At 41.8% G+C, this 15,949-nt stretch overlaps 1 protein-coding gene across 6 annotated transcripts in view; it reads right to left on the bottom strand.

Moving 5' to 3' along the window:
• Window positions 1-3,380: 3,380 nt before the first annotated feature.
• The window catches only part of kif1b (kinesin family member 1B), a 60,911-nt gene continuing 48,342 nt past the window's right edge, over window positions 3,381-15,949 (bottom strand). For 4 of the 6 annotated variants that reach the window (XM_087833840.1, XM_087833841.1, XM_087833842.1 and 1 more), the window contains 20 exons: window positions 15,661-15,790; window positions 15,196-15,349; window positions 14,231-14,321; window positions 14,002-14,120; window positions 13,796-13,851; window positions 12,621-12,729; window positions 12,435-12,501; window positions 12,193-12,277; window positions 11,610-11,715; window positions 9,027-9,141; window positions 8,808-8,941; window positions 8,646-8,707; window positions 8,406-8,551; window positions 8,004-8,264; window positions 7,840-7,911; window positions 7,625-7,746; window positions 7,379-7,531; window positions 6,965-7,157; window positions 6,688-6,806; window positions 3,381-6,574 (listed from right to left, as the gene is read on the bottom strand). In XM_087833840.1, the coding sequence (XP_087689966.1) occupies window positions 6,532-6,574; window positions 6,688-6,806; window positions 6,965-7,157; window positions 7,379-7,531; window positions 7,625-7,746; window positions 7,840-7,911; window positions 8,004-8,264; window positions 8,406-8,551; window positions 8,646-8,707; window positions 8,808-8,941; window positions 9,027-9,141; window positions 11,610-11,715; window positions 12,193-12,277; window positions 12,435-12,501; window positions 12,621-12,729; window positions 13,796-13,851; window positions 14,002-14,120; window positions 14,231-14,321; window positions 15,196-15,349; window positions 15,661-15,790 (2,337 nt within the window). In that variant the 3' untranslated portion in view covers window positions 3,381-6,531. Of the gene's footprint in view, window positions 6,575-6,687; window positions 6,807-6,964; window positions 7,158-7,378; window positions 7,532-7,624; window positions 7,747-7,839; window positions 7,912-8,003; window positions 8,265-8,405; window positions 8,552-8,645; window positions 8,708-8,807; window positions 8,942-9,026; window positions 9,142-11,120; window positions 11,148-11,609; window positions 11,716-12,192; window positions 12,278-12,434; window positions 12,502-12,620; window positions 12,730-13,341; window positions 13,543-13,795; window positions 13,852-14,001; window positions 14,121-14,230; window positions 14,322-15,195; window positions 15,350-15,660; window positions 15,791-15,949 lie in introns of all 6 variants that reach the window. The other 2 variants (XM_087833839.1, XM_087833844.1) reach the window with 2 other exon arrangements.

Here is a 15,949-nt window from a genome sequence, read left to right as displayed (position 1 = left end):
GTTATAATATGTGATATATTACTGTGTTTTATAATAGTTTTGGTAACTAACTTTGATTTGACTCTGTGATTTAATCTTGGATAAAACTAATACTGTGTTATGTTGTCACACCAAATATACCTTCTCCTCAAATCAAGTAAATTTAAAGGGCTAGAATAAGTCTGAAAATATTAACAGTAGTTACAGCTTGAAGACGTTTCCTGATTTAGCTTACCTCTATAATCATTTCGATTTCAACTCAATGCAGAAACAAGGAGCTGGATCCATTATGTCAGCGGAAACAAGAGCAAAGGACACGAGAGGGGGCAGAGCAAAGGGTGTATCAAACAAAGGTACCAGAAGGAAGAAGGCAAAACCTGTGAGTAGGAAAACACATTACACACTCCTGTTAAAAGGATAGTCTACGTTAAAACCAACTTTTCAGGGATGATATTAGCATAAGACTGGAAACTATTGTGCTGATGAACAAAATCTTGAACATTACTTCAGTTTTCTTGGATGTTACAGCTGGGTATGCCACAGGTTTGGAGTATATGGATACACATATATTGGATTTAATCCAAATACTAATGTGGCAAGATTAATATTATTAAACCAGGATTTTATTATAAAAACCTATTGGATGACTCTTATTGTATGAAACAAAAAATGTCCCATGTATCAAACTGGGATTATCCAGAAATATTAAAGTTTCTTTAATCACCACAACAGTTTCAGTTTGTGCTAAAAATGTTTATAAAAATATGTTTTGAGTGATAAGTTAGGCTTTAATGTGTTAAACTTGCATTAGATAAGACAATGTACCACTGAACACAGGAGGGATTATTGCTGAAAATGGGTCTCTGAACACCTCTGTAGATATTCTATTAAAAATCCTTCATGACTTGTGATCAGTGTTAATATTAAGCATTTATATGATTATTTTGATAAATTGCTGTGATTCAATATGAAACCAAATTTGAGTCTAGTCAGAAAACAAGACATTTCTAATTCACCTCAGACTTTTGAGCTGTAGTCTACATTGTAATTATAGTGTATAGTTACTGATTAGAGCAGATGATATGAGACTATCAGGAGAGACTGTTAAAAAGTTATCAGCTGTCTTGATGCAGAGAAAGTGGAGTTTGTCATCTTCGTGCTGCTGCCAAGATTGAATGATGCTCTGCCTCTGTGGTCAAGTTCAGACATAGGCTTTAAGCAACCATGAGCCACTGATAAGTGTGATAGATTAATAAGCATGTATAAAGTGGACTTGTTAAACAGCTCTGATAGGAGAAAGTCAATGAGCACGCAATAAAGTGGACTTGTTAGGGACAGTTTACCATCAGCCTTGATAAAGTTAAATTCATTTAAACACAGACTTTAAAGAAGATTCTTATTTAAAACTGGTGATAAAATCCAGGTCAGATACAGTTACATACAAGCATACAGTACACACTACTGCTCAAAGGTCAGAGGTCAGTTAGAAAAGTCCCTGATTTTAATAGAAAATTGGCTTTAATGTAACATCACATGAAGGTTATCAGTAATGTTTTCACAGCTTTAATCAAATCATTCATCATCCATAAGTTGTGATGGAAAAATGTCTGCAAGCGTGCAGGAGCCCATTTTTAGAGACAATCACTCCTGTGTTATAATGTTCATTGAGGTTTATCAGGTCAGATGAACAATAGATGATAAGAAATATACTCTTACTAATTATTAGAGTTGAAAAGTACTTTGCTGAGCAAAATTAAATGAGGTTAGGTTGGAGCTTGAAACGTTAACATAAAAGGTTCAGTTGGTGATGCATGTAAGTTTCACACAGTAGAAATGTGTATTTATCTTTTATATTGGTTTTATTCTGATTTTTGTGTTTATTTGTGAGTGTAGTTTTTATTTGCATGATTTTATGCTGTTTGCGTCACATGTTTTTAGTGTGTTATTTTACATTGTTTTAATCCACTGTGGATTTGCTGGGCATGGGAGAAATTAGCTGATAGTGATCCACTGCTGAGGTACGGGTGTGTCCAGAGGTGTCCTATCAGCTGTTTATAGGACTTATGAAAAGGAAGCAAACTGAGCAGTGGAAGCAGAGAGGCCCCAGATGGGAAGAGGAAGGCGAAATCGAAAAGAAGGAGACTGACCGGTCAGCGTGATGTGGCGACCCAGTCCCGACAGCAGGAACGGCACAGTAGGAGACAACGCGTATGATTGACAGCAGGGTAGATGTATACCACTGCCTGTAGTGTCTCACTGTTGTTCACTGGGTGCAGCCGTGTTGGGAGAGGGTCTCCATGGCTGTAAGCCAGGGCAGCTTCCAGGATGATGGTTCTCGCTCCTATTTGTTTTTACTTACAGGGCGATGACGTGAGTTTCCTTTCATTTTCGTACCCCACCCCCAACCAGTCGAGGCAGACGGCCGCCCCTCCCTGAGCCTGGTTCTGCCAAAAATGGAGTTCTTCCTTCCCACTGTTGCCAAGTGCTTCATCATCGGGGATTATTTGATTGTTGGGGCTTTCTCTGTATTATTGCACAACCTTTATCTTACCATATATTGCAAGTTTATATGTTGTGAATTGGCTTAATGTAAATCAAATTGAACTGCATTCAATTAAAACTAAATATAACTTGTAATCAAATCTATTCAAATGCAAAGTCATCTCACTCAATTTGGACAACTAGCACTGAAAAATACACCGACATCCTGTTTCCCAATTAGCAGACCAGAGGTTGCTGTTTTATTCATGACTCAATTGAATGGTTTTATCCTATAAATAAACAAATGACATTGCTTCATTGTATGATTAATTCTTTGTCTGTGTCAGAACTTGATACATACACATGTATACAATAATTCTAGTTGCCATAGTCTCCGGAGATCCTATGGTCCGTTATCTCGTAGTTTTCTTCACTGTTTACCTCATTCTGCCCAATAAAATGTACAATTTTTTGTAAACAATGACTTGTTTTATGCCATAAAAAAAACTATCGCCATATGAGGACGTACTTTAAAAGAAAAAAAATGACATAATGAAGTAACAACTTCCTGGGCATTATCACCACTTTGCATTATACAAATCAAGTAAACAAACACAGGGCTATTTATCATATAGCTAACTTTTGGGTATGTGGGATAAAAGGATAGGAGCTTCAAATGTTGTTATTATTCCAGAGTCTTTACCTTACAGTGTTCAGCGACTGCTGTGATTTGGTGCTACATACATAAACTTGAAGTGAATTAATCCACCTGTTCACAGGAGATCACAGGAAGATGACACCAAACATGAGAAGAGCTTATTGTGCGCCACAGTAATAGGGTGGTTTCTTGGGACTAAAGCACATAATAAACTACAGCAGAAGCTCACATAAAGCAGGAAATAAGCAGGCAGCACTTCATCTGCTAATGCACGTTTTGCACTTTTATTGTTGCCTCATTCACTAACAGTTCAATGGTGCAAGATTACCATACACAGAATTAGGATATCTGCATGACACATCTATGCTATACAGCGAATGGATTATAATTATTACAAATACAGTAAACATATTTACATTTTAGTTCAAGCTCCATACAACACAGATATTTACAAAGTAAGTATGAAAATGAAACCGGTCTGACAAATAATGTACAGCGTTAATGATGTTTTTGTTTTGTTTTTTCCTTTTCTTTTGGTGAACAAATCTGAAAGGGGGCGGGGTTAACTGATATTAATTGTCAGAGGGGGAAAATATCATGGCTAGCTTTGTTTGAAAGGCATCAACGGAAAAACAAACACACACACACACAGAAAAAAGTGATGAGGTGAAGAAAGACACAATAAGTGTGCTGTCGTTTTAGATGTCACAAGCTACTTTGTATAGTCCTATATCCCTGATATTAGAAAAAATAAAAATGAGTTAAAATACACCTTTATTTTGATAGAGTTCAGATGGATGCCTAGTATGACTAATGAGTAGATATCCTCAAAAAAAACCCAAAAAACCCAACAGACTTCTAATTCACTCAAACCGCTTTCTAATAAAGAGGAAGCACTAATGTAACTCACCTCCTCAGTCGAGGTGCAGGGGGTTACATTTTAGGTCTCCTTTCCTCCCCCCCTCTTACATTCAAACCCTCTCCCAGTTCACACTAGAACAGGCCGCCACACCATCATTTGGTTTAATATGAGTGGAACAACTAAACCGCACAGACTTTATTTGATCAGTTAGTTGAACCTTTTATTAATATGTGCAAAGAGCTGCAAACTAATATATATACATTGCAAACAATAAATACACAATCCAAAATAAAAACACCTCTGCAAATGAAGTGAAAACGTTTGCTCTGGCAGCGCTTTGCGTCAACGTGTATATGAGGTACATTGCACTTTCGAGATTTAATCTGTGCATAGGTGCATCTTTGATGTGCAGCTCACAGATCCACAATCCAGCACGTTTCTGTTTCTCTGACCGTCAGGCTGGCTGACCTGAGGTCACGTCAGAGCTTTATTTTTCATCTATATGTAACAGACAGTTGGTAGCTCTCCTTCCACGCATTTCATACGACACAGCAGGCAGACTGCTGGTTGGTTGACCAGAGTTTTTTTTATGCCTGTCTGCATTAACACATCTCGAGAGGCGTAGGCGCCAAAAAGTGAATCCGGAGCCGAATGTAGCAGCTGCAGCACGGCACACAGAGCAAATATTTTCATAGGGTAGTATCAGAAATAAGACCTTTGAATATGTAGTCCCTTTAACTTCTTTCCTTCTATTAAACCCTTTGAGAAACAGCTATCCAGTGTACTCCTGATATGTGCTCTTATCATTTGTTCCTGATGATCAAATACAATCCTGGACTCAACATATGTGGCTGTGTCTCTGTCCTTGCTATAGATATGTGTTAATGTGCAAAGTAAGGTTAAAAAAAATTAAGAAATAAATGCCCTCTGTTACATTTCATAAAAACCTTCATTGTGGAATGATTAAAAGCGTAAGAAAAAAAAATAATGTTAAAATAAAAAAAAATGAACACAATGAGAATTAGATGAGGTTTTGATTCAAGAATAAGAATAGAAAAATGAACACATGGTTCCCTGTGGTGCTGCTGAACACGAGTACTTCACTTCAGAGATTTCAGCCGACACTGGTGCGACAGCGAGGGGAGTCATGGGACTACATCGTAATCTGTCCTGCAGGCCATTTAAAAGCAGCTTTGCTGGCGTCAAAGCAAAAAAAACTAAAGAAACATTGCACCTTCATTCTTTTTCCTTACTTCCTCCCAAACTTTCCACCGTGTTTTCTTTGCATCTTTATAACAAGAGTGTAAAGTTAATAGCAGTAAATGTCAAGGCTTTCTGATTCTCAGTGAGATAGAGCGAGCTAGAGGAGCAGAGAGGAATGTGTTAAATGAGGGTTAACTACCACACGGATCCCAGAACAGACCGCATGTACAAATCAAGTTCTCCCTCTAGTTCGTTTTCATCCTCCTAGTCCTCCTCCTCGTCTCCTTGTAACCCTGTTTTTATTTCTTGGGATGAAAAAGCAAAAAGGGGCCTGAATCTACTCCTGCAGGAACAATCGGTCATTGTTTTTGTTTTTTAAACTGCTGAGATATGAAGCGATCCTCGCTTGTTTGTCTCTAGTTAGTCTGCAGTTTTTATGTTAACACAAATGCATGAGTATTTTACTGACTCACTAACTGACACTGGCACTATCGGGGGGTTAGAGGCGGCGTATGTACACAGATTGAGGAGGATCTAAGTATGACGTGGATGACAGTGGAAATCCGGCGAGGCCCTCCTGTCAAAGTTCATTCCCACTTTGAGTTTTTGTTTCAGAGACGGTTCAGCCTGATGCGAATCTCACTGCGAGAAGAAAAATACCCTATAAATCTATTAGCAGCTATAGTTTAGGTAGCAGAGCGTAAACTAACACGTCACTTGGAGAGATCTGTAGATTTTTCCTTCATGGTTTCAAATGTAAGCTGGCTGATTTGGTTCATTTTTGTTTTTTGTTTTAAACTGAGCAAACCTGGTCTTCTCCTGAGGACTGCTGCAGGTATCATGCAAGCATTTTAATTTAATAAAAAAACCAACAACAAAAAAACCCCAAAATAGAATGAAACTCATTTTCAGGAGACAAATAACACTGATAGAGACAATTTTTTTGTACAGATGATTGGCAAACGGAAAGTTTCTAAAGAGTCGTGCACACACAAGTAGACTACTACAACATGCTACTTAGTTAGGGGAGTTTGGGAATGACAACGAAGCGGAACAAAATTAGACCCGAACATTGTCATCGAAACAAAAACACAAAAAGCTGAGGGGAGGGGATAGAGAGGAGGAAAGCTAAGTTGGCAGCGGGGTTGCTGGAGGGAAGCGGGGAGGCAAAAGTTCTGTGGAACTTAAACGTTTTAGTCGCATGAAAAGAGACTTAAGCCACAAGTCTACTTACAAGAGAAAACCGTCAAGAATCACAATGATTAATAAGTTTTAACACTTGGTATTTTCGGTATTTTCAAAGGCTTTTCAGAAAGGATGGAAGCGGTGGTTTTCCCGCTCCGCCCGCTCAGTTCTTCGTCAGACCGCTGCGCCGCCTCGCCAGCTTAGATCTGCAGGGAGAGTTTTCCGTTGTGAGGAGGAGGGAATGTTTTTGAAGGGTGCAGAAGCTGCACGTTTGACTGTGGTGTGAGAGGAGTGTGTGTGTGTCTGTGTGTGTGTGTACCTTATCGTTCCTGCTAGCAGAGGATTAAAAGCGTACAGCCAGTCGTTCATGTCTTTCTCGTTGTTGGCCTGCAGGAGGATGCCTCGATGTTTTGTGCACACTGCAAATGTGTTGGGCGTCTGAAAAGAAAACATCACATTATATTCATGTTCATTCAAATGATAAATCCCAGTGCATTTGCCATTTCAGCAATCAATGTGTCCAAAACTGAACAACGTGCACCAAAATAATTGGAATAAATTCTCATTAAAGAAAAGCGCGTTACATCCAGCCTTACCTTAAGCATGGCCTGCTGGTCTTCGCTGTATTCCACCTGTGCTGTGGAGAGGTTGAGGACGCCTCGCTCCACAGGGTCCTTGTCGCTGTTGTAAATGAAGACGTAGGGCCGACGAACAACCACAAAATGCTTCACCCATGAGTTAGAGCGAGGCTCCATGAAGCTTAGAAAACCCTTCTTGGACACAACAGATCTGAAAAGAAGAGATTTTATTCATTTATTTATTTTTTAAGAGAGCGCTTGTTTTCTGAGGAAGACGCAGAGTTGGTTTGTTTCCAGCTGAAATCATCCAGGTTCAGGAATTTGAATCGATCCACATAATTTCTGCTTGAATTAGAGAACATGAGTATCGACTTACACTCTGTGAGACACATGTCATAGTGACAGTATTTAGGTTAACATGGCATTACTCACCCTGGTCGCATTTCTTCAATATCAGGCACCAAGTTGAGGAACTCGTTCTTTGCAGCCCGCGCAAGGTAGGAGGTCTCCAGAGTGGGAACCATCGGGAAGTTTTCATAGTCTGAGCAGGAGGGACTGGAGGCACGTGAGCTGTTCTCAGGGGTCCTTTAACACAAATCACAACAAGTTAGAATCAAATAGATGACCTGTCAATAACCGTTTGCAGATCGAGGTCAATGTTCCTAAAAAGATGTTTACTTCTGGTCCATGGAGCCACAGCGGGAGTCCGACAGAGAGGGGCAGGTAGAGGAAGGGGTGAGGGTGGCACTGCTGAAGCTCGTCACGGATGGATCACGTCCGATCGGTGAGATGTCAGAAAGCTGAAGTGAAACAACAGCAGGATGAGGTGGACGTTAATATATCAACTCGATGATGTGACACAAAAAGGCAATTTTTTTGCCATTTTTTCTCACCTTGCAGTCACTGATGCTGTTCACCAGCTGGTTGTATTCACTATTGAAGGTGTGTGTCAGAAGGCGCAGGCACTACAACACAACAGGAACAAGACCGATCAGCTCCGAGCAGAGAAGGAAGAAGGCGGCAACAAGATCGCCCACTAAGCCGACGTTTTTCTCACCTTGGTGGCCAGCTCCTTCTCACGATCCACCAGGCTCTCGATGTCGGCGGAATCGTAGCCGCTGCTCTCGCTCGGCGTGATGGCGCTTTCAAAGGTGGTGCTGGAGATCTGAGAGGAGATGGAGGTGGAGGTGGACAGAGTGCCGGAGCTCATGCTGGGGGACAGAGACTCGCTCAGGGACTTGGTGGTGGGAGCTGTTCCCACGGGAGCCGCCTCTCCCAGCTTCTCTCTCAGCGCCAGAAGGTGACGGGTCTTTTCCACCTGGACGAAAGATGGGGGCGAATGTGAGGTGGGGAGAAGAGGGTTAGTCATGTAAAGTTTGTACTCTAAGAAAAAAGCACTTTCTTCCCTCTACGATATTAAACAGAGATTTATTTCTTTATACATCTTTTAAGGCCCCACCTCCTGCAGCTGCTCCATCTTCTCTAGCTCCCACTGGTGCTCTAGGATGAGGCTATCTCCTCTGGGCCTCCAGCCGGCCAGGTTCTCCTCTCCACGCACGTAAGCCACTGATGTGTCCAGGACCTTCCTCCTCCTCCTCTGCATCCCTGCTCAGGACATGAGCCCTCATTAGGATGAAGCTCTCCACAGAATTATGATAAAACAGCTGCTGTTCATTAAACATGTTTCATGTCCGCTCACCTGGGCTTCCAGTGTCAGACATCTTACACAAGCTCAGCTCGTAGATCCCAGTCACTCGGTTGCTATAATGAAGCAGAAGTTATGAACAAGGAAACTTTGTAACAGGGCAGATATCTCTGATTGTGAAACAGAGATGGCTACAGTACAGCAGCCCAGATTTACCAGTCAGGAGTTTTGGAGTATCCAGTCCCAAAGAGGTTCTTGAGAGAACGGGGTGGGGAAATCTTGGCGTCTCGGGAGTAAAAGACCATGCAGATGTCTTTGGTGATAATGGCAGGCTGGATGCAATGGTCCAGCTGTAGAGAGGAGATAAAGGGTGTGTGTTAGACACGATGACATCGAGAGACTTGACAGGTGCAACACACTGGAGCAGCGGCTTACCTCCAGATACGCAGATAAGGTCATGTAGATCTTCTCTCCATAGGGAGTGACGCGGTTGAGCAGGAGGGAGTTGTGCAGGGAGCTGTCCCACACTGCCTCAAAGCGATAGAAAGTCCTGAAAAAGAGAGGAAAAGTTAGCTTGACAGCATTATTTTTTATGAAGTCCTACTTGGTGCTAACATTACAGGGTCTCTGTGCACAGCAGTGTGTCATGTTAAAAAAACGTGAGCACAGTTCTGACATATCGGGAAGTGAACACAGTGACTGAAGCGGTGTTCACATTCATCCTTTAACCATGACAAAACGTGAGGAATCGCACTGAGGTGAGACCTTGACAACAGATAAATTAGACACAGAGTGTCAAGTGTCAGCCGACATCAATCGGGACAATGATAAGAAAGAAATTCATTTACAGACACGTGGAAAAGCAGTCTAAGGTTCTAGATCTAGATTATTACACCACATCATTATTTATTTAAAACCATGCCAAAATGCACAAATGACTATAACCAGGTACATCCTGTGATTCAGCAGCTGATGGAACCAACTTTAACAGCAAAAACTTGGGGTAATGATTTTTTATTAGTGTCTCACAGCAGTGTGGACGGATTTCTGACCCACTTGTCTTTACAATATTGCTTCGGTTCATTGAAGTTTGCAGAAATGTATTAATGCACAGCTTTCTTAACGTCCTGCCACAGCATGTCAATCATATTGAAGTCTGGACTTTGAGCCACTGCAGCACCATTCTGTTGTAGCTTTGCTGCTGCGCTCTGGAGTCACTGACCCAACGATGATCTCTTTGACTCTAGAATACTTCATGGTTCACTCAGTGACCTGGACACTTTGCAGGTTCTTTGGCAGCAAAAAAAGCCCAAATAATCATCACCCGTGCAAAACCACTGGTACGAGGGGTTTGTGCTGATATGCTGTGTTTGGTTTTCACCAATCTTGAAGATGTGCATTAGAGCTTAGGTTTTCAACTCTGCAAACTGAACCCATGCTGCCATGTTGTATTTAGAGAGAAAAGGGTTTCTCCTGGAAGCCTTTCAAAACATATTTGTTGAGCTTTTTTCTAATTGCACTGCATGAACTCCAACATTAAGCATGCTAACTGTGGCCTGTAGAGCCTCAAAAATCTCTGGTGAATTTTTGGGACGTCCACTCCTGGGATGATTGGAAACGGTCTTTGATATTTTTTAAAACTTGTGAATAATCTTTCTTGCTGTAAAATGATCGACTTCAAAGCCTTCCCAGATTGATGGGTATCAACAGTTGCTTCTCTCCTCCTCAGTATGTCACCACTCTCCTGAATACGCCAGCAAACTGACAGTCGTGGTTACTGATGATCTAGTGCATTTAATTAGCACGTGGCTAATACTGACCCTCTTAAATAATTATGCAAGTAGGCTTGGATGTACTCACCACATCTGAATTTAGGCTCAGTGTTTGTTAAATAAATAATGACGTGGTATAATGTGTTATGTATTGTTGTTCATGTGAGGTTTACCTCATATTAAGACCTGATTGTTTTTAAATTATGTCCTGAATCATAAAACCTGAGAGCTCACATAATTGCATATGCTCAGAACATACAGCACACGTGGATACAAATGACTGCCTTGCAGCAGCAATCTTAAGACCATCACTATGAGCTCTATACAAGGTTACACTGTTCCTATTATTGACAGCAGGGGGCACTATCAGCCACAGACAGTCAGATACGCTCTGCTGGTGCCTCATTGGCCTCATTGTTACTGAGGTAAGACTCTATAGTGAGAAACAGCTGAGGGGGAAAACATTGATCTGGAAACGTCTGAGTGTTACAGAGGATATACATAGCACCGTGGTTCAGTGTCACACAATCACAAACAAATACAGAAAAGTACTAAAAGCGGTGTTGCCTCCAAAGACTGCTTTTACCGGTTTGGAGCTTAGGAGGCTTAATATCGACAGGCATGAATGAAGACAGATCTTATGCGACACACAAGCACACACAAACTGTGGAGAGCTTATTTCTACGAGTCTATGGGACTAATGAGAAGCATAAAGGTCTTTCAGTGAAGGAGCCTTATGTTCTCTGGTGGCTGGTACCTATCAATATCCTTATCAATAGAAAGCCTGAGCACAATCATGAGTCCAGCCGCGGCAGGAGGAAGAAAGAGAGCGCACAGAAAAAAAAAGAGAGAGAGAAGCACAAAGAGTCAGGCAACAAAGACAATGAAGCAAAGTAACAGCAGCGAAAATGGAAAAGGTCGTGCAATGACTCCAATGTGGCTTCAGAGAATATACAGACAAGGATACATGCATAGTTTTAACTGATAAGGTTACTACAAAGCATCAACGAATGATTTTTTTACATGGCAGGAACTCAATCATGACAAAAGAACACAGTGTAACAATGTAACACATTGGCTTTTTTTAAGAAAAATGAATGTGTTTCATGATAATAACCGAAGAGAACACAAGCAAGAAGGCAACAAGAAACCTTCAAAGATCTGTGAATGGAAACATTTTACACCTTCAAATGTTGTGACTAGCGCGTTCTCACTCAAACTGACTCAGTGTGGGAGTTTCACCTACCTGTTGTTGTTGTGGGATGACTTGATGTTCTTGGCAGAAATGATGTTAAGGGACAGGACAGCATCGGCTGCGCTATCATCCACTTCAGCCTTGTTCCTGATACGACCTGGTGAGGCAGATCCACACAACAGTTATAAGACCTTCTTGTGTTGGAATAGCTCTCAATAGAGAAGCTCAGCCAGCAGGCCGTTTGTCCACTAACAGCTGTTTTATCACAGCATCCAGTACCAACACAATCATCCACACTCAAGAGCCTGTTGGCTTCAGAGTCAGCAGCTGAATGTCTAAAATATGAAATGTAATTATTTGGTCCATCAGCTACAGCTACAGCATGAACTGCTTAAAGTGAGAAGCAGCCTAAAGCCAGACAGATTCATCTTTCCAGACTGAAAATGTCTCAGAGAGAACCGAGTGGTGTGTTTTCAGTGTGATCTCACAAAGTCAAATCCCTTTAATGATGTTCTGTCCTGTCTTCCTCTATCAAAAGCACACAAACACTATAAAACATTGTTTCTGTGCTTTGGGTTTTTTGTTTTCTACACAGAGGTATAGCACGACTAGACCCTAAAGGTAGGCTGCTCACCTACAACCAGCTCACGGACATCTTTCCAATGGAGCTCGCTGCCCTTCTCGTGGATGAGGGTCACTGTGATCCTCCGCTGGATCCCCTGCAGCAAACATAACAGGAGCTCAAGATCACAGTGAGCACAGCTAGAGCAACATTACGCTTTAAAAGAAGATATTCAACTCAGTCAATCTGTGTACAAAGGAAGCAGTTACCACTGTGTGAATAATAAGAAAAGAACATGTGGATCAATCCTGTACCTGGTGCAGCAGGTAGGTACCATGGCAGGGCAGGCCTCCACTGTGATCCACGATGGCTGGGATGTACCTGTGCATGGAGGCAGGAAGGTCACACAACATCCCAATTTATAATATTCTTTGTGGAGATAATTTTTATTGTTTCTTTAAAGCTTGTGTGGGAATATAACACTCCAAGTGGATACTCACTCTCCAGTGGGCTCCAGCTCGCTGATCTCAAACCAGACCAGCAGGTCGTACTTGCTGACACACTGACCCAGGTTGGATTTGGTGATGGTGTTCAACTTGGTGGCTGGAACTGGCACACACAGACAGAAGCTCAATGTTATCAAGCGGGAATTTGTCTGAATTTCAGAGATGATGAATAAAAGTCAGGAGTATTTACTACATGCTTTGGGTGACTAAATGGAGGATGGATAGGTGATGTGAAAACACTGCTGACTCTTTATACTGAGCCAGTAATCACAGAGGATAGATACTGGAAGCATACTGAAATGTTAGGAGGAAGTAAATCACAGATTACAACACCCTGCTGTCTCACACATCGGGATTACGGTCCTGTTGAAACGGGCTAATCGCTAAAGCTCACAGTTGCAATCGTCTATGCTCAATATGATCGAAAGGAATGTTATTACACTTGAAAACTGCTGTATTTACGCCTTATATACGTGAATGATATGTCATTGACCCTGAAGTTGTCTCCTCAGGACAGTTTCTAAGCAACAGGAGGACATTGTGACCGAACTAACCGCACCTGCAGCAAGGTGCAGCACTCATAACAACAGCAGAGCTTTACCGTGCTACCGCCTGCAGCCACAGAGCACTATAAGAGCACAGCACTACTCTAATCACTACAGCACCAGCATCAAATGTCTGGCTCTTTAGCTACAACAGAGTCCACTGTACCAACCATGATGCTTGGGGACAATTAGCACAGGGTCACTGGCCACTGGGAGGAAGGGGAAGTGAGAGAGCTGGTCAGCCTCGTCCTCCAAACTGGCCAGGGCAGAGGACGCCAGGGAGTTGGCTTGCTCGGACAGCGTGTCCAGCACTTTGCCGTTCACATAGCCGCTCACGAGGTAGCGGATCAACTCTATCTTACGGGTATGGTCTGGATGTGCGATATTGATGAACGGTGAGAGAGATTGAAGGGCAAAAGAAGAGGAAGGAGGACAGAGTTGGGTAAGAGGATTATATAAATTGTGAGGGAATGATTGAATAAGAGACACAAAAAAAAAAAATCCAAAGGAGGCGAGAAATGACAAGGAAAAAAAGTGGAAGGACACATGAGGCATGCTTATGTAAGAAAAAAATCAACATAAAATTATTGACGGCAAAGAACACATTGATGTGGAAACACTCACCTGGTTTGGACAGAGGCATGGGAATAGGATAGTACTTCCTGGATGGTGTTGGAGGACTGTTGACATAATAAAAATACCTTTTATTTACATATGCATATAAAATTAGGTGATTAGAATGCAATCGTTTACCCACTTCTAACAAAATCTGCTGCATTAAATATGAATTATCACTGCATGACTGGATCTGCTGTTTGACCCCCACCAACCTGATCAGGTCCTGGCCATGGAGGTGCAGCGGGTGCTGCTGGTAGTGGCCGAACACTTCAAACACGACGGGCTTGCTCTTGATGTACTCAATAAAAGACTCTGTAACTTCGACAGAAATCTGCTCCAACAGATAAAAAAAAAAAGAAAAAGGGTTTGACAAACTGAGTTGGAATAAAATCGTTGAAGCACAGTTAGTGTGTGTAGGTGCAGATGTGTGTGTGCGCTCACATTCTGGACGTGGTAAAAGCCCAGAGGAGCTCCTTTGCCAGTGTTTTTCAGAGGCTCGGTGGAAAAAGCCTCATCGTGACGGTGCAAGAAACTGAGGGAAGAAACATAAATGAATGTCAGCGGGTTGCGTTTCTTTTTACTCGAGATAACGACAGACAGCTGAAAGTCACCTCCAGGATTTAGCTCGAATTTTGAATCCTCGTTCTGAGTATATATTTAGAGATAAAACTGAAACGCTGAACTCAAATCAAACGACTTTTAAACCAAAACAGTTTGGTGTAAATTTACAGCAATAACACCATACTTTAGTTAAAAAGCTGATTTTACAGCACTGCATTTTCCACTTAACCAGTCTGCTTCAAACAAATATGAACTACTGTGCAAAAGTCTTCCCTTGTTTAGTTTTTTCCCCAATAAAATGGGAAATGGATGCAGCAGTTTATTGAAACGTGCAAACATAGATGGAAATTTGGTATATAAGAAACAAAGTTTGTACAATTCTAATGTTCTTTAAAGTCAGTATTTGGCATGACCACCTTTATTCTTCGACACAGCCTGAACTCTTAGCCAAGCATTCTTGTCATTTCTTTAAGTAGTTTTCCAGACTTCTTAAAGGACATTCAAAGCTCTTCGTTGGATGTTGCCTTTAGATGATCCCACACTGCGTCATTAAGGTTCTGGGCTCTGTTGAGGCCAATCCATGACTGATAATACTCCTTTGTGTGTTTTTGCGGTGGATCGAAATCTGATGGTACTTTTTTGCATTCTTAATTTAATCAGTGTTGACAAGATCTCCCACACCACTGCCTCAAAGTCCATTTTAAAGTTGGTGTTTTTCTCATGTACCTCAAGTACAATGACTGGACTGAAAATGAGTGGAAAAAACTTTGAAAGACATTTAGAACCCTTTAGAAGTGTAAAGGAAAGCCGACTCAACTACTGTATTCTCAGGATCGTGCACTCACTTGAATTGGCAGAAGATGTCAGCATACTCAGGCGGGATGCCGCTGGCCTGGAGCACAGTGACACGGAAGGTAAAGACGCTGCCCACCTCCAAGTGGCTTGCCAGATCATCACCATGACTTAGTTTGGTTTCTCCAATGTTACCCAGCTTGAGGTCTAAAGAAAGCCACAGTGAAAGGTTAGCAGGCTTGTTGGATGACAGACCCTTGACTGCACCTGTGACTCTGCCGTCTCCATTTGACTTCTAAACAAGCACACATTCACGCATGTAATTTATAGAGAGGATTCTGCTGTTCACTCATCAAATAGCTTTCATACACATTCCTTCACAGGACAAGAAAAACTGCCAAATTTCCATAACAAAACATTTTAAGTCCTCCTTTTTCATTAAACAGGACCATCTGCGCTTAACACTGGGGCTCATAGGTGGAAATTTACGAGTATAGAGGTGAAAGTGGCAGCCTTACCCATGTCATTGATTCTGTTGAGCTCCTCTGAGGGTGTGATGACCTCTGAACTCTGACCCTGACCCTCTACGATGCGCAGCTCTTCCAGGGACAACCCAGAGCGGGTTATGACCTTGGAGGGGAAGTCATTCTGATTGAAACAGAGGAAGACATTAGCATATAGCTGGAGGAGCAACACTGAATCTCCAAACCTAGCTATAGTGTGAGGCATTGGCCATTTAAGGCCATTTTATTTGACTTGAATACACAGGAAAAAATAAAAAATAAGGAACAGCAATGACTTGATGTT

The sequence above is a fragment of the Neolamprologus brichardi genome, chromosome 20 (genome assembly GCF_056152115.1).
Source record: "Neolamprologus brichardi isolate AB-2024 chromosome 20, ASM5615211v1, whole genome shotgun sequence".
NCBI classification, from domain to species: domain Eukaryota; kingdom Metazoa; phylum Chordata; class Actinopteri; order Cichliformes; family Cichlidae; genus Neolamprologus; species Neolamprologus brichardi.
This window is presented reverse-complemented; position numbering and strand designations above follow the sequence as displayed.